The 25,474-nt window shown below is 50.0% G+C and overlaps 2 protein-coding genes across 2 annotated transcripts in view; one reads left to right on the top strand and one right to left on the bottom strand.

The window, feature by feature from the left end:
* The window catches only part of COL23A1 (collagen type XXIII alpha 1 chain), a 350,887-nt gene that overhangs the window by 100,004 nt on the left and 225,409 nt on the right, over positions 1-25,474 (bottom strand). The gene's annotated exons all lie outside the window — the stretch shown is intronic.
* On the top strand, positions 9,887-10,390 carry LOC134758424 (large ribosomal subunit protein mL50-like). Its single transcript, XM_063705726.1, is given in 1 exon segment — positions 9,887-10,390. A coding segment is annotated over 1 exon segment (504 nt).

Consider the following 25,474-nt stretch of genomic DNA (forward strand, 5'->3'; position numbering starts at 1 on the left):
CAAGGCACGAAGGGTTTCCTCCATAGGTGGAGGCCACAGGCGTCCCTAAGAGCAGCCCTGAGGCTGGGGAGCCTGGTAAGTGGGACGTCTCAGAGCAGCTCAGGGCCACAGACCAAACACAGTAACGGGAAGTTGAGGACGGGCTGCCCTGGTGCGCCAACCAAGGAGGTGTGTTCGGCAGCAATGTTTCCTAATTAAAAATGAAAGGCGGGATTTCACAGGAATGCTACATTTTAAACCCTCTAGCCACTCAGATCTTTGAAGAGAAATGACGTGTTCATAATAATTTTGGAGTGGATAACATAATTTACAAATCACAAGTGTGTTCTGTGATTTAAAGTGATGGAAGGGCTTTCTGTTACCTCATGGTAACCAGGAATTTCAAGAGGCATAATTGAGTTTTAATCCAGTCCCATAGGAAGAGCGGTCCCCCTGCGCCGGGAGAAGGAATAAGACGAAAAGATGTCAGCTGCTTAGATCACATGACTTCCTGCTTATTTCATGAGCTGAATATGCAGTGCCTGGGCATGTACCAGATATTCCTTCTTGAAACTGAGCCAGGGCAGGTGGCCTGGTCCATGTGTATCTGGAGACCCTTGTGCTAGAATATGCCAGTCCTTCCAGCCATATAGAGACTGCAGTTTCAGTATCTCCCTATAGAGAGGAGAGACCAAAAAGGAGTTTCTGCCTTGCCTGCTTTCAGCATAGACGGACAAATCAAGGAGGAAGATCTGCAGCAAGCTCCCAGGTCTAGGAACTAGACCTAGGACACTGTGATCACTGGCAAAGTGATCACTGCGGCGAACTTCTTGCAAAGTTCTTGCAAAGTTGCAAAGTTCACTGGCAAAGTTCTTGCAAAATGCCAGTTTGCTCACTATATTTGAGCTACAATTGATCTACCATGTCTTTGCCAAGAATTCCAAAGGATTTGGGATAAGCAAATAGCCTTGCTGTATCGCCAGCTTTTAGGTGGCTATGTTTGGTGTCTGTTTCTGAGGTTCGTTTTGCCTTATCCAAGTGGCAGGCTAATGGGGACGAAGAAGCCCTCTTTAGCATGAGTGGAATAAGCCAGGTGCCCAAGCGAAGCCTAGAGTTTTGGGGCTCTGAGGAGGGTGAGGTGAAGTAAGAACCCGGCACAGGCTGGCACACACATTAGGTGTTCAATAACATCTAAAAGAATTCAGATGTTTCTCAAAAAGCTAAACACAGAGTTACCATATGACCCAGCAATTCCACTGCTAGGTATATACCCCAAATAACTGAAGACAAGTGTTCAAACAAGTACTTGTACGCGAATGTTCCTAGCAGCATTATTCACAACAGCCAAAAGGCAGAAACAACCCAGATGGCCATCACCTGATGAATGGGTAAACAAAACATGGTCTATCCATACAATGGAATATTATTCAGCTATAAAAAGGAATGAAGTACAGATAGATGCTATGACATGGATAAACCCTGAAAGCACTGTGCTAAGTGAATGAAGCCAGGCACAGAAGGCCTCAGATTGTGTGATTCCATTTCTATGAAAAGTGCAGAATACGTCAATCAGAGATAGCACAGACTGGTGGTTGCCACACAGAGGCCGGGGAGAGCCACTGCTTACAGGGGAGGAGTATCCTTTTGGGTGCTGAAATGCTTTGGAACGAGATACAAGTGATGGTGGTGTGACACTGTGAATGTACCCAACCCCACTGAAATGTTCCATTAAACTGGTTAATTTTATGTGATGTGAATTTCACTTCAATAATTTTAAAAAAGAATCCAGCTAATAGTTCGTCTTCCTTTTGGCAGAGCAATCTGTTTCATCTTGGACTTAACGGTGCTTTTAAAAACAAAAATTAAAAGGAGGGAAAACTGGCTCTCCTAAGAGGGTAGAAGGAAAAAAACAAAAAAAGGCAAAGCTGAAACAAGTGCAACTTTCCTGCAGCTGGTTTTCCAAGGCCTCTGCTATACCGAGGCGTGGGTTTGCACTTGCAAAGAATAAATACACTTCTCCCGCAGAGCCAGCGAGCTGCTCAGAGCAGCAGAAACAGGAATCACGCAGATCTCTCCAGTCTGTCCCTGCCCCCTATTGGAATTCGATTTCCCATGGGAGGGAGGCCTGCAGAGGACATCACGGAATGTGCAGCATGGAAGTAGCACGTGTGGGCCACGACACATCGCGCCAGGCCGGCCTCACTCATCTGAGAGGGGTCTGAGTGTGGAGCCATCCTCCCCACAGCCTGCGTGCACTTGCTGGAGCGCAGAGACCCATGTGTGAGGGCGAGGAGAGCATGCGTGTTCCTGTCCCGGTGATCCCCGGCCAGACCCCGGGAAGGAGCAGAGGTTCCCGTGGGAGTTGGAGCGTTTGTAAACCAACAGAGTTCACCCACCTTTCCACTCTGGAGGCGGGCTCTAATGGCACAGTCCAGACGTCACCTCTCCTTAGTTTGAAAATTGGTTCTATAAATTGGAGTGAGTTCAAACACATGAGACCCTTCCAGAAACTGGGCTGACTGCCAGGCTCTCCACACATCTAGAGTGGGTGGAAAGACAGAGAGACGGAGTGCGGTGCAGGGTTATGGAGCGCATCCTTCCAGGGCCAGACTCCCTGCTCTGGGGGTAGGTGGGCTCTGCCAGGCTGGGGGAGGCGCTGTAGAGGGGGCAGGAGGTGGGGGACACTCAGGAGCCGCTGCTCTCCCCCGCCATCCAGGACTGCAGGCTTCCTCTGTGCCCAGAGACTGAGGCTGCTCCACAGACCCCCGCTGTCTTCCTGGTACGAAAGCAGCACTCACTGTCCACCATTAGCGTCTGGTGATGGAAACAGGCTCATGGGGTCATGGAGGAGTCAAAAAAATGATAATTTTAATCATTATTATATTTTATGATTATATTATACAATCTATTTGTTTATATATTTTTTCATTATTATTGTTAACATTATAATCCCTGACATTTATGGAGCAGTGACCTCATGCCAGGCACTGTGTTTTGCGTGTATCATTTCACCCAGGCTCCTGACAACTCCGTGAAGTGGCAGCCACTGTTATCCCCACGTTAGAGCAAGCTGAGAAACGGAGGGGCTGTACTTGGGGCCACACATCTTGGGAGTATGGGCAGGGGAACTGACCCAGGCGGTCTGACTCCAGGGTCCATGCTGTTATCCATGACTTTGTGGTATCAGGTGCTTCTGAAAGTCCCTTGAGCCTTGCCAGGGACCCAGGCAGACAGCACAGCTGGCATAGTCAGACAGACCCACCTCAGAACCAGGCTGGCCAGAGAGGGATGGTGTCAGTCTCAGGGCCTGATCTCCAGGAAGTCCAGAGGGCACAGTGAGATAGCAAAGGCTGGTCAAGCCCTCAGAGTGATGCCCCACGGACAGCAGGCGCTAATCCCGCAACCCACAGGACTCTCAGCAAGGACTGCCTTCCCGCAAAGAGCGTGGTACTGTGGCTCAGGTGCAAGCTGGGGCACCGCTACCGTCATCCTGGAAGCCCTTTAATGACAGCAGCGCAGCAGGTTGCTCCCCCAAGAATGGGGGTAGCTCCTGGGTCACCCAGCACCGGGTATGGGGTAGCTCCTGGGTCACCAGCACTGGGTATGGGGTTGCTCCTGGGTCACTGGCCAGCACCGGGTATGGGGTAGCTCCTGGGTCACCCAGCACCGGGTATGGGGTTGCTCCTGGGTCACTGGCCAGCACCGGGCAGAGAAGTCGGCTTGTGTTTGGTGGGAACCATGTACTTAAACTCCAGATGATTTGGTTAATAGGGGGGTCCTGGGGAACAGAGACCAGCTGAGGATATGCAGATCCAGGGCATCAGAAGAGAGGGCGACCAAGTGCCCACACAAGGGGGATCCTCTGCCTCTTTTTCCTTCTGGCTTAACAGGAATCTGTCTAAATTACGTTTAAACCCGATGAGACTATCACAGCTGAATGAAGGCCAGAGACAGGCTGAGGCTTGTCTCTATCAACAACACATCTTAGGGCTTGGAAACAGAAGCTCAGGGCTGCATGAGCCTGTGGGTCATGAATTCACTGCTCCTGCTTTAGGCAGGAATTCCCTTCCAGCCTCCAGAGGAGTGCTCATGTGTCCTCCCCTTGAACACTTCCCCTGACTGGGAGCTCACTACCTCAAAGAGAGGTTCATGCTGTCTTTGGATAGCTCTGCCTATTACAGAGCTCTTCCTCCACTGAACTAAAACCCATTGCCTCAGGTCCACTCAGCACTCGTCTGGGTCCTTGGGGCCATACAGAACAAACCCAACCTCTCCTCACAAAACCTCCTAAGAGATGGACAGGCAAAGCCACGACCACAGTTTCCAGAATTATCTCTACAGGGTGTGTGTTCCTCAAGCCTCCGCCATCCTGAAAACCTTCTCTGGCCCTGCCCCATCCAATACATTCTGTCTCTCTGCACTAAGACTCCCAAAATGAGATCCTCAAGTCTCAGAGCAGAGCAGGGCAGGAAAAACACCTCCCTTGTTCAAGGCATTGTGCTCCTGTTACTACAGCCACAGATCCTGCACTGACCAGCAGGCAGCTGAGGCCATGAGGGGATGGCGTGGGAGTGAGCCTATCCTTGGCTGTGCGGTGGAAAGGCATTCTCACTGACCCCACAGCCAGCTAGCATGTGTGGGGGAAAATAAGAGAAAAATGATGTAAGCACTGAGGATATGTTCCTTTATGCACTGGAGTAAACATGAGCGGGGGGACGTGAATCTGCCGGTGCCTCAGTGGGCCTCACTTCCCACTGCCTCGTATGGGGTGGGAGCCTCCAGCTGAACTCTGGAGTTTGGTGATGAAGACTTTCTTGAACTCAAGGGCTTCTGAATGCCAGCTCTAGCTGCTTTTCCCCAGCACTGGAGCAAACACGGGCTCTGTGGGGCTGGCAGAGAGAGGAAGCATTCCTGGCTTTCATGGGTAACCTGAGAGATTTTCAGGAGTGATTTGGAACATGTACAATTTTTGCCTTATGCAAGAATAAAAATCCCACCTAAAATGTGATTCTGCAACGACTTATGGTTAGGTGGTGGGATGGGTGGGTGGCGGGTGGCTGTTGGGGGATGAAGAGATGAGTAGAGGGATGAGGGGTCGATGAATGAATGGACGGGTTAGCGAGATGAATTCTGGTGTTGCCTGTCTCTAGCTGTTTGACCTTGGGCATCTCATGTGTTTAGCCATGAGATGGGCATCATACTCCCTCCTCACAGCGTTCTCATGAGGAATGCACCTGTGAAAGTTCCTAGGCAGGGAGCCTGCTGCAGGGATGGGCCTGGCTGAGAACAAGGACACCCCTCTGACCAGCAATAAGCCTCACCAAAAAATGTGCTCATGTAAGAAAAACAATTATCCAAGAAGCACGTGTCAGAACAGCTTTGCTGGTGGCTCCAGTGCAGGAGGGGTAGAAGGGGAAATAAAAGCTGGTCTCCTTGGCAATTAACGTTCACTTCTGCTTTTGCCTTAGATACTGAAGAGCCCAGCTCCACACCACGACTCCAGCTACACTCCAGCCTTGAAGGATCTGAAGCCCACAGTGTGGGCTGCTCCGTTTGGTCAGAGCTTCTCAAATCCCTGGTGCACGCGAACCATCTAGGAATCTTGCGGAAATCCAGGGGCTGACGCAGAGGTCAGGAGTGGCCTGAAGTTCTCTCAGGAGAAGCTGATGGTCCCAGAGCACACAGGGAATACCCATCAAGGCTCTGCATGTGTTTGGCTGATGGCAAACTGGACACCGGGGCTTCTAGTCCTCGGCCCTCCCAGGGGCAGTGAGGGAGTCTCACCGGAATGGAGGTGGACGGGAATGGAGGTGGGCGGGGCAAGGCCTGGCTTTTCTTACGTGGTGCTCCCACTTTCCATCCAGAAAGCCATGCTGTTGCTCTCTTTGCAAGCATGAAGCGTGAGGCCAGGCAGCATGGCTGATGTGCATGGGCGCGGGGCTCAAGGTCAGACCCCGCAGGGGTGGCTGTCCTGCCAGGCAGAGATCAACTGGTTTAGACCTCATACTGACCATACCCACCAGCTCTATTTCCCCCATTATGAAGATGGAGGAACTGAGTCCCTTGAGCTGAGACAATTGGGCTGACCTTTCTTGGGCCACATGGCTCCTGATGGTGGAGCAGGGCCTGGCTGCATCCCCCCACTCCCTGTCCAGTGCCTGCCCCACTAGGTCTTCTTTTTTAAAAAGTTTATTGAGACAGGGTCTCTGTCACTCAGGCTGGATCACAGTAGTGCGATGAGCTCACTTCAGCCTTGAACTTCCGGGCTCAAGCAATTCTCCCGCCTCAGCTTCTGGACTAGCTGGGACCACAGGTGTGTGCCACCATGCCTGACCCGTCAGGTCTTTACAAGGAGAATAAGAACCTTGGCTGGGGAACCCAAGATAGGTCGGTCAACACTTCCTTCAGCCTCCCTGAGGTGAGGCCTCCCATGCAGGGCACACTTTGGTGGCCCCTCTCCTGGACCCCTGCTCCGATCGGGTACCCCAGAGCACAGAAGGAAGGGCCTGGCTAGCCTGGCTCTTCTGACCTGAGCAAAGGGGTCCCCCAGTGAAGGTTTTGTTTTCAAAATCTACAAGTAAACAGGACAAGGGTGGGGAGGTAGATGTTTTCCACCGACGACTCTGCCTTGGGCTTTGCTCTGGGCCCTGGGTGGGTGAGGCTGGAAGAGGCTGGGGAGCCAGCACAGGGCCTCAGGTGTGGCCTGCCCACCTGCCCACAGGCTGCCCCCGATTTGCTGGCTGACCTGGGCCTCTTGTCCCTGACCTCGCCTCCCACTCACCTCTCTCCCTCATCCCCGTTTCAGCCACAGTAGTCTCTGTTGCTCCAGCAGCAGCCGGCACCCCGCCCACCTCAGGACCTGACCCTTGGCTGTTCCTGTTTCTGGAGCCTGTCTTCCTCCAGACAGCACCTGGCGAGCCCCTCACTGCCTTCATGTCTTTGCTCACATGCCACCTTCTCATGGAAAACTGCCACCTTCGCTCTCACCCAGCACTGGAGACTGCCCTCACCTGCCTACCTTTTTTCGTCACACACCGACCTTCGGCCCTGTGAAGCCCTCATTTACCGCCTGTCTCCTCTAACCACAACGGAAGCTCCATGGCAGGGGGACCGCTGTTTGCTGTGTTATCATCTCCTCAGTGCCCAGCTCTGAGCCAGGAAGTGCTTTCATTCCTTTGCTGAACCACCTCTGCGGAGGGCTGCTGAGTGCGGCTGCAGTTCCCACATGGCCCACGATGGAGGAATATTTGCACTTAGGACAGTGTCTCCCACCTGGAGCTCCAGCAGGTCTGGGATGGGGACTGCCCTCTGGCCGGGTGACAGCTGGTTACAGTTCACTATGTGGAATCGCTAGCACTAAGGTGGTTTCCTGGCATCCTTTTTCTCAGGCCACAACTCCCCTCCTGCATTTATCATCCTGAGTCTGTTTGCTCCATGTCTTCACCCACCTGGCCTTCACTCATCCGAAGGTGGCCTCACAGGCTGGCAGGGGCAGTCTGGGCAGTGGCTCAAAGGCCCCCTTGATACCTGCGGTTTCCTGGGTGGAGACACAGGCTGCTGCTCTGGGTTGAGCTTCCCTGGGTTGAGTGATGCCCCATTTCCCAGGTCCCACCGGCCGGAGCACCTGAGGCTCCCTGCTGAGTTTGGCTGTGCAGCAGTGGCTCTGTGTGTAAATGCTGGGCACTGAGGATACACAAAAATCCCAATATGATGTATACAGGATAATGCCTCATCCCAATCACATGTCCATTTGTGATTGTGTTTGTTAACAACCCTTTATCTCCTAGTGTTATAAACTCCACTTAAAACTGATTAAAGTCTCATTCTTGTCAAGAAAAAAACAAACAAACAAACAGAAAAAGCCCATAGAATTCCAAATAGAAGTAAGAGAAAATCTATACTGCAACACATTCGAGTGAAACTTAAGACCATCAGAGATAAAGAGATGCCTAAAAGTCCCCAGAGAGCAGAGAACATGACGAAGGAGCAAGACTTGGACAGAACCACACTTTCCAACAACCACGTGGACTGTAAGGCCGCAGGGGAGGAATAACAGTTTTGAGTACTGAAGTGAACACTGAAATTTTGAGTACTGAACTTTGCACCCTGAAGTTTACATCCAGCCAACTGTCATCCAAGTGTGAGGGCATGGCCAACACATTCTCAAACACAGAAGGCCCTAGAAGTTGGCCACATAAAGACCCACGTGGGAAACACTCAGGACCAGCACATGGTTCAAGACATGAGAAGATCAAAGGGTGATCAGATTCTGAAGCGAAGACTGTTCCCCGCCTCCAGCCCCATCAATTAGCTAAGATCCAGAAGAGAAAGAGAGTGACAGGATGGGGACTAGGTGGAGGGGAGACCCCAGGACACAAGGGAGCAGTCATGTGACCGAGGAACATATGGATAACATTTTTATTTATAAAAAGAAAGGATTAACCAAGAAACCTAGAAAAGGCAGGGGACAAGCTGAAACCATAAACTTGTTGGTAAAAAGGCAAAGACTGTTGATTGGATAGAAGCCAAAATCCAGCTACAGGCTTTTTAGAAGAAAGACAACTAAGTCATAAATCAGAGGAATGAAGAGGAAGGGGTGTGGATGGGATACAGCTGACATTTCTTGAAGCTGGATGTGGGGTCCGTGCATGGGAGTTCATGACACCGTTCTGCTTGTGCAAACATCTGAATTTTTCCATTATATATATATATATATATATATATATATATTTTTTTTTTTTTGAGACGGAGTCTTGCTCTTGTCGCCCAGGCTGGAGTGCAGTGGCACGATCTTGGCTCACTGCAACCTCTGCCTCCTGGGTTCAAGCAGTTCTCCTGCCTCAGCCTCCTGAGTAGCTGGGACTACAGGTGCATGCCACCACGCCCAGCTAATTTTTGTATTTTTAGTAGAGGTGGAGTTTCACCATGTTGGCCAGGATGGTCTCGATCTCCTGAGCTCATGATCTGCCCACCTTGGCCTCCCAAAGTGCTGGGATTACAGGCGTGAGCCACCGTACCCGGCCTAAAATGTTTTTTAAAGACCATTCTGAACCCAAATTTCTCTCTTCTCCAAAAGTCCAAGACAGCTGTCTATTCCTAATTTTTACATTATGCCCATCACTTGAACTTTTAGAAAAGAAATGAACGTGTAGAAACTGGTTTTATTTTGCAGTAATATAAGTATGGTCATCCCTTTGTATCTGTGGGGGATTGGATCCAGCATCCCCAAAAGATACCAAAATCCATGGATGCTCAAGTTCCTTACAGAAGATGATGTCCTATTTGCACATAGCTTACACACATCTTCAAATTGTCTCTAGATTCTGATACCTAATCAACGTAAATGCTATGTAAACAGTTGTTACACTGTATTTTACACAGTTGTTTAGGGAATAATGGCAAGAAGAAAGGTCTGTGGCCGGGCGTGGTGGCTCACGCCTGTAATCCCAGCACTTTGGGAGACCAAGGTGGGTGGATCACCTGAGGTCAGGAGTTGGAGACCAGCTTGACCAATATGGTGAAACCCCGCCTCCACTAAAATTACAAAAATTAGCCAGGTCTGGTGGCGTGCCCCTGTAGTCCCAGCTACGCAGGAGGCTGAGGCAGGACAACCAGAATCGCTTGAACCTGGGAGGCGGAGGTTGCAGTGAGCCGACATCATGTCACTGCACTCCAGCCTGGGCGACAGAGCGAGATTCTGTCTCAAAAAAAAAAAAAAGAAAGGTCTGTGTTTAATACAAATACAACTACCCATTTTTTCCTAATATGTTTGATCTACAGTTGGTTGAAACCAGAGACACAGAACCTACTGAAACAGAGGGCCTACTGTATGCCGTTGCCTCCAGAAAGTTTCCAAATTTCTCTTTGTTAAGATCACTGTAGCTCAGGCCCATGGATCTCACTGAAGATGGCGGGGCGATCTGTGCCTGGCATTACCAGAAGAGTCTTCATGTGGACAGTCTCAGGGACAACACGTAGAGAATTTGGGTCTCGATCCAGAAAAGAGAAACTGCCAGTGGTTGCTGAGACAGAAGAGGTGAAAAAGGAACCTACTGCAGTGTGTCCACCCTCATGAAGCTGAGGATACTCACCACCTGGAGATCTCCAGAGTCTTTTGGAATCTTATGTTAAAGAAGCTTTTGGTTCATCTCTTCCTGGTAATTGGCATGACATCTCCCAGGAAGACGGTCATCTAAAGTTCAATCTCTTGGCACATTTAGCTGATGGCCTGGGTCATGTAGTCTCTAACTCCAGACTCCACCAGATGTGCGGGGTTAGAGATGTTCTTGATTTCTATAATGTCCCTATTCAAGACAGACCTAAATTTGATGAACTCGGTGCCAGTAATCTGCCCCCTAGTTTGAAAATCACTTGGAGTTATACTAAGCAATTCGGAAGAGAAACACATTGAAATCATTTTTTTCCCTGAGCAAGGGGCCTTCTTGTTAGACCTTTTGAAACTTCACCATGTGAAATACTACCAGAACTGTTCTCTAAACACACTCTTTCTATAGAGGAGTGTATCATCTCTTTTTTTTTTTCTCATATTATGAATGGGCAAATAACAGGACTTTCCATTTTCGTATTTGCTGAAACCATTTTTTTTTTTTTTGAGACAGAGTTTCGCTCTGCCACCCAGGCTGGAGTGCAGTGGCGCGATCTCGACTCACTGCAAGCTCCGCCTCCTGGGTTCACGTCATTCTCCTGCCTCAGCCTCCCGAGTAGCTGGGACTACAGGTGCCCACCACCACGCCCGGATAATTTTTGTATTTTTTTTTTTTTAGTAGAGACGGGGTTTCACCATGTTAGCCAGGATGGTCTCAATCTCCTGTCTGCCTTGGCCTCCCAAAGTGCTGGGATTATAGGTATGAGCCGTTGCACCCGGACTTTTTGAAACCATTTTAAAATGAAATTAGATCATTAATAATTTATGAAAAATTTTGAGAGGACACGGTCATTAACTTGGGTTTAAGACAGGAGGACACTGCAAGTTCACACCCTTCATAGGCATAAAGTAGTAGTTACAAGAAAATATTTTCATCCTGTTAGGACTCATATCTAAGATAGAGTTATAGAGTTATTATACATTGCACATATACAAATAAACTTGTATTAGATACCTATAAAATAAACATAAAAGCATGTTGTATATTACTGACCATTCTAGATTAATTTCTTTTGGAATTAAAGTAGATTTGTTAAAAAAAATCGCTGTAAATTGTCAGGAATGAAAGAAAAGCTATGGGTTTAAATTGATCTTTTTATTTATTTATTTATTATTTATTTATTTTTGTTGTTGTTTGTTTGTTTTTTAAGACGGAGTTTCATTCTGTCACCCAGGCTGGAGTGCATTGGTGCGATCTCGGCTCACTGCAACCTCCACCTCCCAAGTTCAAATTATTCTCCAGCCTCAGCCTCCCCAGTAGCTGGGATTTCAGGGGCCTGCCACCACGTCTGGCTAATTTTTTTGTATTTTTAGTACAGGTGGGGTTTCACCATGTTGGCCAGGCTGGTCTCAAATTCCTGACCTCAGGTGATCCACCCGCCTTGGTCTTCCAAAGTGCTGGGATTACAGGTGTGAGCCACCAGGCCTGGCCACAAATTGATCTTTTAAAGTTAAACAGACATATGTACATACGTCTTAATATACATACATGCATATTTCTATGTATGCCCCTTCACATACTTCCCCAAAATCTGACTCTTGAAGGCTATCAACAAGAATGCTAATAATGGTTGCCTGTAGATGCTGAAATCACACAAGGGCCCTTTTCATTCTTTTCCTTCCCCCCGAAAAGATCATGTGTCCCAAGCTGCGTTTACGTAGCAACAGCTAACTTGTTTTCCCATCATGATTAATCAGAGTCATATGCAGCGGCCCGTCAGAGCCTCTGAAGGCTGCAGATAGACAGACACCAGCCTCACACTGGGCTGATAAAGCTCCAGCGGAAATCCCAGCGACCCGGCCTTGGGTTGGCCTGCGAGGCTGATCCCTCACCAAGGCATGATTTTCCTCAGAGGTTGTGAAACAGCAAAAATCATTGGTGGGTCTCCTTACGGCCTCCAGGGACCTGAAAAGGGGACTGTGAGTCCATGCCCATCTGGTGAGCAGGGTGAGGCCCAGCAGGGTCTGGTGGCCCTGCTTGAGGCCGCCTCCCCTCCTCCCTGTCCTCACCGCGCACTGAGGCGCTGGGAGCCGCACTGGCCCGAGACCTTTCTGCAAGGATGGAAACGTCCGCTGAGCCACCCATATGGAAACTGAAAGCCCAGGTGGCCGTGGAACACCTGAAATATGACCAGTGTGACCGAAGGACTGGATTTTATATTTCATTTAACTTTTTAAATTTAAATAGCCATGAATGAACCCTGAACACATGCTAGGTGAAAAAAGCCACACTGTGTATAGTTCCACTCACAGGAAATGTCCCGAACAGGCGAATCCAGAGAGACTGAAAGAAGTAGACACGGGGATGCCAGAGCCTAGGGGATGGGCATGGGGGGAGGGGTATGGGGAGGGATTGCTAGGGCTTCTCTCTGGGGTGATGGAAACTTTCTGGAATCAGACAGTGGTGATGGCTGCAAAGTCTGTGAATACACTAAAAACCACCGAGTCATACACTTTAAATGGTGAATTTTATGTTGAGTTATATCTCTATTAAAAAAAAAAAATAGGGCCGGGCATGGTGGCTCATGCCTGTAATCCCAGCACTTTGGGAGCTGAGGCGGGCGGATCATGAGGTCAAGAGATCAAGACCATCCTGGCCAACATGGTGAAACCCTGTCTCTACTAAAAGTACAAAAATTAGCTGGGCACACTGGCTGGCGCCTATAATCCCAGCTACTCGGGAGGCTGAGGCAGGAGAATCACTTGAACCCGGGAGGCGGAGCTTGCAGTGGGCCGAGATTGCGCCGTTGCACTCCAGCCTGGTGACAGAGCAAGACTCTGTCTCAAAAAAAAAAAAAAAAACCAAAAAAACAAAAAAACAAAACAAAGAATAAATTTAAATAGCCACACGGAAAATTTAAATAGCCACACGGAAAATTTAAATAGCCACACGGACTAGTGACTACCATATAGGCTAGCACAGTTCTAGAAACTTAGAGGAGTGGTCTAGAACTTTGATCATCCTCCCCTGTCCTGGATTCATGCCTCCCAGCCCCAGCAGTGCCCCTCAAGGGTCTTGCGTGCCTCCACGTGCTTCCTGATGGCCTGTGACCTCACCCCCGCCCCTGTTCCCATCCAGCTCCAGCTGCACTGACGCCGCCCCCCAACTGGCCTTGCCTTGGCCTCCCCACCTGCCGCCCAGGGCTTGGGCGGGCTCTTCCCTGCAGCTCTGCCTCTTGCAGGGACCTCTGTGTTCCCACGCACTCGGGGCGACTCTGGGCTATGATCACCTGCTTTCTTCTCATTATTTTGCTGAAAAGAACCCCTCCTCTACCTCATTGCTAATGGCTTTTTCTTACTGAGGAGGGGACACCTCAGGCAGAAGGCCACCCTAAACTGCCTCTGGCAGGGTCAAGGCCCCATCCTGTCTCCCCCACCCCCACCGCAGCCCTGTCATGCTGCATTCTGGTCCTTTTCCATGTTCATGGCTACCTCCCTTGGCAGTCAGGGTTGGGTGTGTGGCCTCAGGGCTCTGAACGGCGCTGGGCCAGCAGGCGTACCATCACAGCGGCTTCCCTGCTAACAAAGTGCCTCACGCCCATTTACTACCTGGCTTCTGGGCTGAGCTCCCTGCCAGGCTGTAGAGCATTCTGCCTCAGGAGGGAAAGGGGTCTGCAGAGCCCCTTCCCAGGACCAGGCCCCCATGGGTGCCCAGTGGCTCCCACCTTCCTAAGTCTGATTTAGGGAGGGACTTCCAAGAGGTCCTGGGTCCTGCCACTCCACCTGCTCTGAATCCAGCCCTTCCTCAGCCCTTCCATCTGAGGCCCAGCCACTCTCTGCACACGGCCCAGGCCAACCCCCCAGCAGGGAGGGGGATCAAATTCAGGGCTGCAGCTCGTCCCACTGCAGAGGGTCAGCCTCCCCCACCCGCGTCAGCAGCACAGGCCGACCCCCAAATCCCACCTGAACCCAAGCAGGAGTGGGGTGAACTCATGTGAAAAGGTGCTCTGCTCAACTTAGCACAGAAGGCGGCATTGTCTTCCTGCGTCTTGCCAGGCAGTCTGGAAGGGATTCTCGGTAGAGCCGATGAGGGCTTACCAAATTCTTAGCACAGCAAGAACTCGGGTGATTGATGCGGAGAAAAACATTTTTACCAGCCCCTCATCTGGTTTGTATTAAGGGGCTTCCATGCTTGGATTTTTTTTCCCCCCAAGGTAAAAACCAGCAATGAGTTGGGACCAGAGAAATAACAGGGGCACAGGCAGCTGGGTGAGGGGAACCAGAACTGAAAGATGTGACAGAGGTTGGGGTAGGAAGCCCCTCCCCACTGAGGACTGGCAGGAGGCAGAGGCCCACTGCGGCGGGTGCCCAGGAGAATCACACCGGTGTCGATAACCTGGGTGACGCTGTGACTGGCTTCCTTTCTCACTTTATTAAAGTCACAATAGATTTGGCAGCAGACAAAAGTGGCTGGTCCCCTCCGGCCCTCTGCTAGGCGGGCCCATCCCCCATGCCCCACACCTGGCCCTCCCTAGGCAGGGCCACCCCCCACGCCCCACGCCTGGCCTCCCGTGCCTCCCGCTTCCTGCCTCACCTTTCCACGGCACTATCACCGTCCAATGTAATGGAAGGCTTTCCTTTTTTTTTTTTTTTTTTGTCTTCTGTCTCCCTTGGGGGGAGCCCCAAGAAGGTGGACTCAACACCAGATTGTTGACTGAGTGAATGAATGATGGACCAAGTCCTACCGGGGTCTCCCAACCCTCACCTGGGCCCCAGGCTCCTCCTTGCAGGGGTGAGAGTGGGGGGAGGTCTGCGTGGCTTCAGCTCCACTAGTGGGTGTGATCTAGAGGAGGCCGCCCCCTGCAGTGGCCCCTGACTGGAGGGGGACCTCTGGTACCTCCCTGGGGTATTCTCTCCCTCCCAGGCCTGGAGAGGGTGGGCAGGACTTGGGAAAACTCCCACCCACAATGAGGCACCAGTGCATGTGCACCCAGGGTCTCGGCTCCTATCAAGTCTCCCGGCCTTCAAGGTCCTCAGGCTCTCTGTGCCCCCTCTCCAGGCACCCTAAAACCAGGTTACAATGCAAGCTGGCTGTGCCCAGGGACACCAAGCCTGTGCCATGCTGTTCCCCTGCCTACAATTACATTGAGCACTTTCCCACGCAGTCAGCTTCTACTCAGTCCTCGGGCCGAGCACCCATGCCACCCCCTCCAGGACGCCCACCTGGTCATGCCCCTCTGTTCCTTCTTGCTCCCAGCCCTGCCTGGCTCTGAAGCATGCTTCTATTTCTCCATTTCAGTCCTTTGTGCTTGGATATCATCAGCTCACCCTCTGACAGCTCTTTTAGGGTCCCAGCAGCCACCACAGTGCCTGGTGCACAGCAAGTTGGCTGTGTGGCTGCGTGAAGTTGGGGAGTGGCCGGCATGGCACTCCAGCACCCAGCACGGCATCTAGGGCAGAGCAGTCAGGAAGCAAGGCTGGATGAACAGAGGGGTGGTTGGGCCCAGCGTGATGTCAGGACTCTGTAATGTGGGGAGCAATCAGGAGGAATCTGGCACAGGTAGCGTATGGCTGCCCCAAGGATTCCTCACCAGATAATTATAACCCGGGGTTCCAAGAGCCACGGAGGAAGTGTGGATATGTTGCAATGACAGCATTGAAGACAGAGTGATTCATTTTGCTGGGGGGCATCTGTTAATGGGACCAGGCTGCCCGACACCCTGGGCAGCCCTGCTGCTGTGCCAGCCCGTTAGGCCCTGTGTGTGGCCTGCCCGCTCTACTCCCCTGGCCTTGACTGAAGCTGCGTCGCTTTTCTTGTCCGAGGGCCTTTCCCTGCAGCACGCAAGCCTCTCTTCCTGACTCTGGGCCAGCTATGTTGATCTTCACTTTTAACAAACTGAGGTGCAGAATGGCCCGACAGCAGCTATCTATCCAACAGTCATGTCCCAGGCTGGAATCCTCCCAACCAGGGAGGGACCACTTCCTACCTGACATCAAGGACAGCGCCAGCGGGGGTGGTCTCCTGGGGTTGCCGACCCTGAGAAGGCCAAAGCCCCGGGGCTGCTCAGGCAGGAAAGTCACGCTTCACAGCTCCACTGACTGTCCCTGCGGGGTGGCACAGCACTCACGCCCAGCAAGAGACACGGAGACAGGCCTCTGAGTATGAGGATGCTCACGATGAATGAGGTGCAGCTGCAACTGGCTCTGGAGGTGAGCAGGGGGATTCTGGCTCTAGAGAAAGATCTAGGTGGGGAGAAAGGGAGCAAGAGGAGGAGTGAGGGAGAGCAGGCTCAGCCTCCCGTGCTGGCAGTTACCTGGCGGATTAGGACGGGGAGCAGGAACTACATTTTCTCCCGCTGTAGAAGCAAACCTTTGGATGAGCACACTGTGTGTGCACAGTGTGACTGGTGCCTTGGCGAGCCTTGCTGGGGACCTGTCTCAGCAGCCTCTGCCCAGGGAACTGGGAGCTCAGTGAAAACAGCCAGCATAGAAATGACCCCCAGGGCTGGTGAGCTGCCACAGAACCCCCAGGGGCCAGTGAGGCCGCACTCGGCCCACTGTTTCTTTAACAGGAAGGATGAGAGAAAACAGCGTCTGGAGTGTGGGGGAGACACGAGGTAGCAGCGCAGGCCGGGGCAAGGTTTGGGGTCATCTGGGCATCTCAGATTGGATCCTGCCGGGGACAGTGCTGATTTCCTGGTGCACAGCCTCTGGGCTGCATTCAGTGTTCCAGGCTGTTTTGGACTAATTGTGCCCCCAGTTTATAAGCGGAAGCCCCTAGTCCCCACTGTGACTATATTTGGAGATGAGGCCTTTAGGGAGGCAATTAAAATAAAATGAGGTCATAAGGTAGGGCCCTAACCCGGAAGGACTGGCGCTCTTATAAGAAGAGGGGAGGCCAGAGCTCTCTGTCTCTTTGCCAGGTAAGAAAACAGCAGCTGCCTACAAGCCAGGAAGAGAGGCCTCGCCGGAAATCAACTCTAATGACACCTTGGTCTTGGATGTCCAGCCTCCAGAACTTCGAGAAAATAACTTTCTGTTGTTGAAACCACCCGGTCTGTGGGATTTTGTTGTGGCAGCCCTAGCAGACTAAGGCACAGGCCCTAAGCTAGATACTTTCATCCCGGCTTCTCTACTCAGCTCTCGGGCGGCCCTGTGAGGGGGGCATCGTCCTTGCTGTCCTGGTCTCACCAAGAAGGTGCAAGACTTCAAGAAGTTGCAGGCGGTTCTGTGACTGGATCAAGTTTGCAGAGCTACGGCACAGTTGTCAAAACACCTTAGCGCTTTGGATCTTCTCTCTCTTAAAAGAAGACAGATAAAATGACCACTTTTGAAATTTGCAAGATGCAAATGCTATTAAAGAAATTTAACAAACAAAAAGAGTTCAGCCAATGAAGTGAGAACTTCTGCTGAAGAATGAACGTGGAGGAGGGAAGAGATGAGACAAACCCCCACGACCTTAGGTGTTTAGAGCAACTGCGCTTACAATTCTCATAAGGAGCAACAGTTCATTGTAAAGAGGAGTTTGAATTAATAGATAAAATATAGAAGCACAGCTCCTCTTGATCTCTTTTCAATACACAGCAAAGACAAACCTCTCTGCCTTCTCTCCAGAGAGGAATGCTGCACCCAGCTAAGAGACAAGGGCGATCCGTTTCTTGTGGCCTAATAGACAATGTAGGCTAAAAACTCTGGAAGATGCATTCTCTTTCTAAGCATGCCCCTCTGAGTGCAGTGGTCTGCCTGCTCACCAGGTACAAGATGAGATAAACATAACTGCTCCCCAGGGCTGCTGACAGGGGAGTCTCCGTCTCTCACACTTGTGTAGAACTAGGCCCCGCACGTCTGTTTGTCCATCCTCCTCACACTGAATATTTTGGGGAGAAAATAATGGAATTATTTCCCACTTGAGAAAAGGAGAGTTGGCAAGCTGCTCTCACATACCACTGAAAGGGGAAAATATATGAGAACGTCTTCAGAAGGTTAACTGCCAATATACACTTCACAATCTCAAATGCACATACTCTTTGATCTAGCAACTCCACTTTGAGGAATTCATCCTCAGATATACTTCCACATATGCACAAAAGCATGATGTATGAGGAGAATCACTGCAGCATCACGTTTAATAGAAAAAGACTGGAAACAATTCCAATGCCCAATAATGGGAGATGGGTGAAGTGAATTATGGCATACTCATGCAATGAAACTCTATGCAGCCTTTAAAAAGAATGGAGCAAAATGAAGCTATAAAAGTAGTAAAAAAAAGCTATAAATTTCTTTTATGTCTGATTTGAGAAAGGCTCTTTATATATGACACAAACCTCAGAGGCCATAAAAGACTGATAAATGGGAATACATTGAAAATTTTTTTCATGATGCAAACACAAAACCCCCCAAAGTAGTTAAAAGTATAAAACTATGAGAAAATATTTCCAACCCACATGAAAACTTCCTTAAAACATTCCTAGCAATCGGTGAGGAAGATGTGAATAGCCAACAGAAGAGTGAACCAAGGATAGGACTGGGCCATTTGCCGAAAAGGAAACGTAAGTTTCTCTGAGACATACCCAAGTCACCTTTAGTCATAGAGAATTGCAAATGACCTCTTCCCTGGGACGCAGCTTCTCCTCTCTTAGGATAAAGTAGTAACATGAAATAGCACCCACTTCCTGGGAAGCACATCCTCAGCTGCACGGAGGAGGCCAGGGTGTGGGTGACATCTCTCCGTGGATGGGAATCAGCGCTATATCATCACAGACGCTTGGACCCAGCAGGTCTACATCTAGGAATTTATCCCTCCCATGCACTCACCCCAGTGTCATTTAATGCAGCCATTCAAAAAAAAAACAAGGACATTCCATGCGGGAGACAAAACATCTCAGATAGACCATGATGTAGAAACAAGAGACAAAACTGTGTATGTTGTGCTACCGCTGAGTTAAAAAAAAAAAACAAAAAAACCCCAACAAAAAACAGGGAGAAAAGACTGTATTTACATATGTGTTTGTTTGCATGAGCCTAAAACACCCTGCCTGGGATGCAGGGGTGATTGGCACCCAGGCAAGGCAGTGTGGTTGCTGAAGGACAGGGGTGGTTGGGACTTTTCCCACTGGATACTGTTTTATATCATTTGAATCTTTTTTTTTTCAGTTTTATAATTCTTTTCCCCTATTTTTATTGAAGTATAATTGGCAAATAAAAATGGTATTGCTTGACTGATTGACTGGGATAGGGTCTTCCTATGTTGCCCAGGCTGGAGTGCAATCGTGATCATAGCTCACAGCAGCCTCCAACTCCTGGGCTCAAGTGATCTTTCTGCCTCAGCCTCGAAAGTAGCTGCGACTACAGGCACATGCCACCATGCCCTGCTGATTTTTTTTACTTTCTGTAGAGACAGGGTTTTCTTATGTGATATGGTTTGGATCTGTGTCCCCACTCAAGTCTCCTGTTCAATTGTAATCCTCAGTGTTGGAGGTGGGGCTTGGTGGGAGGTGACTGGATCACGGGGGTGGTTTTAATGGTTTAACACCATCCCCTGGGTGCCGTTCTCATGACAGTGACTGAGTTCTCGCGAGATCTGGCTGTTTAAAAATGTGTAGCACTTCACCCTTCGCTGTCTCTCTCTCCTGCTCTGCCATGTGAAGATGTGCCTGCTTCCCCTTCACCATCCACCATGATTGTAAGTTTCCTGAGGCCTCCCCAGAAGCAGAAGCCACTATGCTTCCCGTACAGACTGTGAAAACGCGAGCCAATTAAACCCTCTTTTCTTTAGGTTGGGTGTGGTGGCTCATGCCTGTAATCCTAGCACTTTGGGAGGCCGAGGCAGATGGATTGCCTGAGCTCAGGAGTTCGAAACCAGCCTGGGCAATACGGTGAAACCCTGTCTCTAGTAAAAATACAAAAAATTAGTTGGGCATGGTGGTGTGAGCCTGTGGTCCCAGCTACTCGGGAGGCTGAGGCAGGAAAATCGCTTGAAACCGGGAGGCAGAGGTTGTAGTGAGTGGAGATCACGGCGCTGTACTCCAGCCTGGGAGACAGGTGAGACTCTGTCTCAAAAAAAAAAAAAAAAAAAATGGATTTTTAAAATGCAGAATAGTAACTGTTTACATAGCATTTACATCATATTAGGCATTATAAGTAATCTAGAGATGATTTAAAGTATATGGAGGATGTGTATTGGTTATATGCAAATACTACACATTTTACCAGGAATTCAAGGCTGCAGTGAGCTAGGATCACACCACTGCACTCCAGTCTGGGCCACAAAGATCCTCAAATAAAATAAGATAAATAAAATAAATAAACAAGCATTTTATATCAAGGACTTGAGCATTCCAGATTTGGGTATCTGCAGGGGGGTCCTGGAACCAATCCCCCATGGATATTAAGGCACAACGCTATACAGATATGGAAACGTTAAGTCATACACCTAAAATAGATGCAGTTTTCCAGCCTGGGTTACATAGTATATTAGTCTGTTCTCGCATTGCTATAAAGAACTACCGAAGGCTGAGTAATTTATAAAGAAAAGAGGTTTATTTTTATTTTTTTGGAGACAGAGTCTTGCTCTGTTGCCCAGGCTGGAGTGCAGTGGTGTGATCTCGGCTCACTGCAACCGCCGCCTCCTGGGTTCAAACAATTCTCCTGCCTCAGCCTCCCGAGTAGCTGGGACCACAGGCTCACGCCGCCAAGGATGTTAGCCAGAATGGTCTCGATCTCCTGACCTCATGATCCGCCCGCCTCGGCCTCCGAAAGTGCTGGGAATACAGGCTTGTTTGTATTTTTTTCTGAATTTTTTTTGATCTGTGTTTAGCTGAATCCACAGATGCAGAGCTGCAGGTTCAGAGGGCTGACTGCGTATTGCGAAATGATTGGCAGCACTGAGCTAGTGAACATGTTCACCAACTTGCGCAGTGATTATACCACTTGAATGTTGAGTGAGCAAATATCTTACCTATTAAAATTAATACAGTAAAATAAAAAGACTGAGGCAGATTTCTATTTCCTGATATGGGATGATTTCCAAGATTTCTTGAAGTATAAAACGCAAGGTGCTGAGCACGCTGCAGCATGGATGAAGCTTGAAATGGTGCTCAGTGACAGACGCAGGCACAGAAGACCCCAGGCTTAGGGCCCCACTCTAAGAAATGTCCAGAATAGGCAAAGCCACAGAGACGGGAAGCAGAGGAGTGGCCGCCTGGGGTTGCGGAGGGGAGGAGGACAGCCAGTGGGTACAGGACTTCTTTTAGGGTGACGATCGTGGTCTAAAGTTGATTGTGATGATGGCTGCACAATTCTGAACACACTGAAAACCACCGAGTGGTGCACTTTAAACAGCTGGAGTCTACGGTCTGTGAACTGTATATCAATAAAGCTGTTATGAAAAAAAAGGCGAGGCGCAGCACAGGGCGTAAAGTATTCCACAGCTTGTTTAAAAGAGGGGGCATTTGTTTGAGGTATGTCTGGGAAGAACCAGAAGACACCGGGATCGACTGCCTCAGGAGAGGGGTCTGAGCCCTGGAGGCAGGGGTGGGAGGAGGCATTCTGCCTCAGGAATGCATTCCTTCTTCCCAGAAAGAGAAAGGCAGGGTGCAAAGGGTTAAGGGAGAGAAGGAGAGACACAGGAAAAAAAAGGCAAAGGAAAGCAAAAGTCAGCGCCTCCCCAGTCCCCACATTAAAGTAGCCATTGCTGCCGGAGCAGAGCCGGCTTGGCTGCCTGAGGAGGAGGAGGCACACACCAAACCCAGCAGAGTGATGCCTGGGCAGGAGTTACGCACCCTCCCCCGGCCGCCTGGCACCGAGATTGGCTATGCAGCAGGAGGAGATGCCAGGGCTCCGAGCCTCAGGAACCCTGGTGCTGGTCCCCACTGCAACCCCCTGGGGTCTGCGCACTGAGCCTCTCCAACCCAGCACACCCGTGCCCACCTCTCCAGATAATTAGAGATGCTGCGTAAAATAAAGTCTAACACAAAGCCTGACGCTAGTGGATGCTCAACAAAAGTTAGGCTGGCCTTTTCAAAACAGTGCTTCGAATCAAATGCAAGTATTGTCTAAAGTCTGCAGAAGAAAGGAAAATGAACGGAGCTAAAGATGTACTTCCCTTTACTCGATGCTGTTTTCCTGTTCCCTTCTGTTCTTTCAGTATCTAATTGCATTAAGCACGGGTTCCCTCCCTGGTGACCTGGCGCTTCCCAGCAGGAAGTGACCTTGAGGGCGCCTGCCCAGTGACCTGCTTTCTGAAGTGCCGGGTAGTGCATCCCCTCAGATGGTGACCTCCTTCCCTTCTCACAGGCTTCTGGTCTGTCCACGCCCTCAGGACAATGCCTTTTCTGTGCTTTATCCAGGACCGCTCAGCTCGGAGCCGGTGGAAGTGAGCCTCTGCCCCCTGGGGTCGGGGGGTCAGCTTGGCTGCAGGGCTGGGGCCGCACAGCCTCGACTCAGAGAACTCACAATGAAATCAGGCCGGGCATGCAGGCTCTTGCTGGGAACAGCACACTGGGGAATTGTGCGCCTTTGAGGTTTTAACTGTCCGCTGGGGAAACAAGTGAGTTCTTTAAAGGAAAACATATTTTGGAATCTGCTCTGAATGATACCAAGAGGCAGGCGGCCTCCAGAGGCCAGCCTTTGACTCTAGGCTGATGGGTATCACCCTTGCTTTCACATGTTTGTCCCAAATATAAAGGAATTTACCCATCAGCTGAAATTCTCAGTTGTTATCTTGCTTAATGTCAGGTCAGATTTAAAATGTGTGTATGTGTATGTGTGTGTGTATGTGTATGTGTGTGTATGTGTATGTATGTGTATGTGTTTGTGTGTGTATGTGTGTATGTGTATGTGTGTGTATGTGTGTGTTTGTATGTGTATGTGTGGATGTGTATGTGTGTGTATGTGTGTGTATGTGTGTATGTGTGTGTGTGTATGTGTGTGTGTGTATGTGTATGTGTGTATGTGTGTGTATGTTTGTATGTGTATGTGTGGATGTGGATGTGTGTGGATGTGTGTGGATGTGTGTGTGTATGCGTGTGTGTATGTGTGTGTATGTGTGTGTATGTATGTGTATGTATGTATGTGTATGTGTGTGTATGTGTGTGTATGTGTGTGTATGTATGTGTATGTATGTATGTGTATGTGTGTGTATGTGTACGTGTGTGTGTGTGCGTGTGTTTGTGTGTGTGTATAAACATCATATGCCCATGTGTGATTTAGTATGCGTATATAAGCCCCCACTCATATAAAATATGCACCTATATATTAAATGTGTTTATTTATAAAGGTTCCTGTGAAAACAATTTAAAAATAAACGGAGAAAATGATCCAGATTCCATCACCTTTCCATGACTGTAGTTAATATTTGGTGTACATTTTTGTTCAGAACCAGATGTCAAATCCAACTGTCTAATAAAAGGCTTCTGATTTGGTTTGGAAGAGGAAAGGGTGATGTATAAAGACAGAAAGCACAGAGTCGCAGGATGGCAGCTCTCCAGGCTGAAAGGGGCTTGGGGGTCTGGCTCAGTTTTGATTCCGGCACTGCAGTAAATATTCATGTAACCCTGGGCAAGTCATTTAACCTCTCTCAGCCTCGGTTTCCACCAACACCCCACTTCTGGGTTGCTGCCAAGACGAAATAAGATAGTGAAGGGGGCTGGGTGCAGTGGCTCATGCCTGTAATCCCGGCACTTTGGGAGGCCGAGGCAGGCGGATCACTTGAGATCAGGAGTTTGAGACCAGCCTGGCCAACATGGTGACATCCCGTCTCTACTAAAAACACATAAAAAATTAGCTGGATGTGGTGGTGGGTGCCTGCAATCCCAGCTACTTGGGAAGCTGAGGCAGGAGAATTGCTTGAACCCGGGAGGTAGAGTTTGCAGTGAGCTGATATCACACCACTGCACTCTAGCCTGGGTGACAGAGCAAAACTCTTGTCTCAAAAAAGAGATCATGAAGGGACTGTCATGGCCCCTGTCAGAGTGTAGGTTGCTCGTAAGTGTTCATTTTCCTTGTCTGGTTTAATAAAAAGATTCCCGAGAGAGGTGCGGAGGGAAAACCCAGTCTACATTTCTCTCCTGCCGCATGCTGGCTCTGTATGTCCAGCAAATGTTCACTTAGTAAAGTCGCAGAGCTCAGATCTTGTGTGCAAAGCCCAAGCTGGGAGGGGGCCCAGGCCACTTCTTTGAAGGGAAAGGAGGACAGACAAAAACTCAGAAATAGCCTATTTCTAGGGAGAAGATGGAGCAGGACTGGGATGGCTCCCAGAGACTAAGCATCTTCCTCAAGGGTGAAGGGAGAGGGAGCAGAGGAGCCCAGTGGAGAACGAGGAGGGCTGCAGAAGAGGTCCGTGGAGCAGGGGTGGGGTTAAGGGTGAGCTTACGGGAGCGGAAAAGCTTTTCCTGAGGCCAGAGCCTCGGGTGAGACAAGAAGCCGCTCGCATCATAGGTCTTTGGGGGCAGCTCCCACCCCACAATTCTCTTCCGTGGTCCCATAAACTTCCCAAATGTCCTGGGATGCCAGCCTGCTGACATGCGAACCACATCTCCAGGGATAGCCTCTCCTGCCCAGAAGTGGCCCCAAATTCTTCGCCAGACCAAGCACAGAGATTTCTTGGTTGGCCCCAAATTCTTTATCAGACCAAGTGTAGGGATTTCTCAGTTGCGAAAACCTAGTCACTGAATTTCACAGACAGTAGAATAAGAATAGAAACTGCGAAGCTTTTTTTCAAGGAAAGTACGTTTCTTTATTAGATTGCAAAATCTTTTCCCAGCGGGGACAGGTCAATTTAAAGTGGCGGCAGCCCTGCAAGGATGACGCATACATTCAGGGAGAAGCTGCCATGGGAACCGCACGCTCCTGGGGAGCCAGGCTGGGCCTCGTGTGGGAAGGGATGGAGGGCTGCAGTGGTGCCTAGGGGCCTGCCCGGCAAAGAGCAGGAGAACTGGCCGCACACAGATCTGTGTTCAAATCCCTCACTAGACTGCCAGATGCAGAACTGTTGGCAAACACCTCTCTGAGCCTCGGTGTCCCCACCTTAAAAGTGAGAATTACACCCCCCTATTTGGGTCATAGAAACACAATATGTTTCGAAGGAGAAACATACTAGAAACTTGCATGGCACACCTGGCCATGGAGTGTTCAGGAGGTGTTGTCCTCATCCCACACGGAGCAGGTGCACCGGCTGCTGCTATGCTTCTGCTGTGACATCCTTCAGGGAACCGGGGGACCCAAAGAGCTCCACGTCCCTGGGCGGGCCAACAGAGCCCATGTGATGGGAGAGAAATGCTATGCACCTGGGGCTTAAACTCGAGCAGCTGTGTGGGCTTTATCAGGCCAACACGATGCTGAAGAACAACAGAAGACGGTTTTGACATTCGGCTTCGGACTCGGCAAACAGGG

The sequence above is a fragment of the Gorilla gorilla genome, chromosome 4 (assembly GCF_029281585.2).
Source record: "Gorilla gorilla gorilla isolate KB3781 chromosome 4, NHGRI_mGorGor1-v2.1_pri, whole genome shotgun sequence".
In the NCBI taxonomy this organism is placed as follows: Eukaryota; Metazoa; Chordata; class Mammalia; order Primates; family Hominidae; genus Gorilla; species Gorilla gorilla.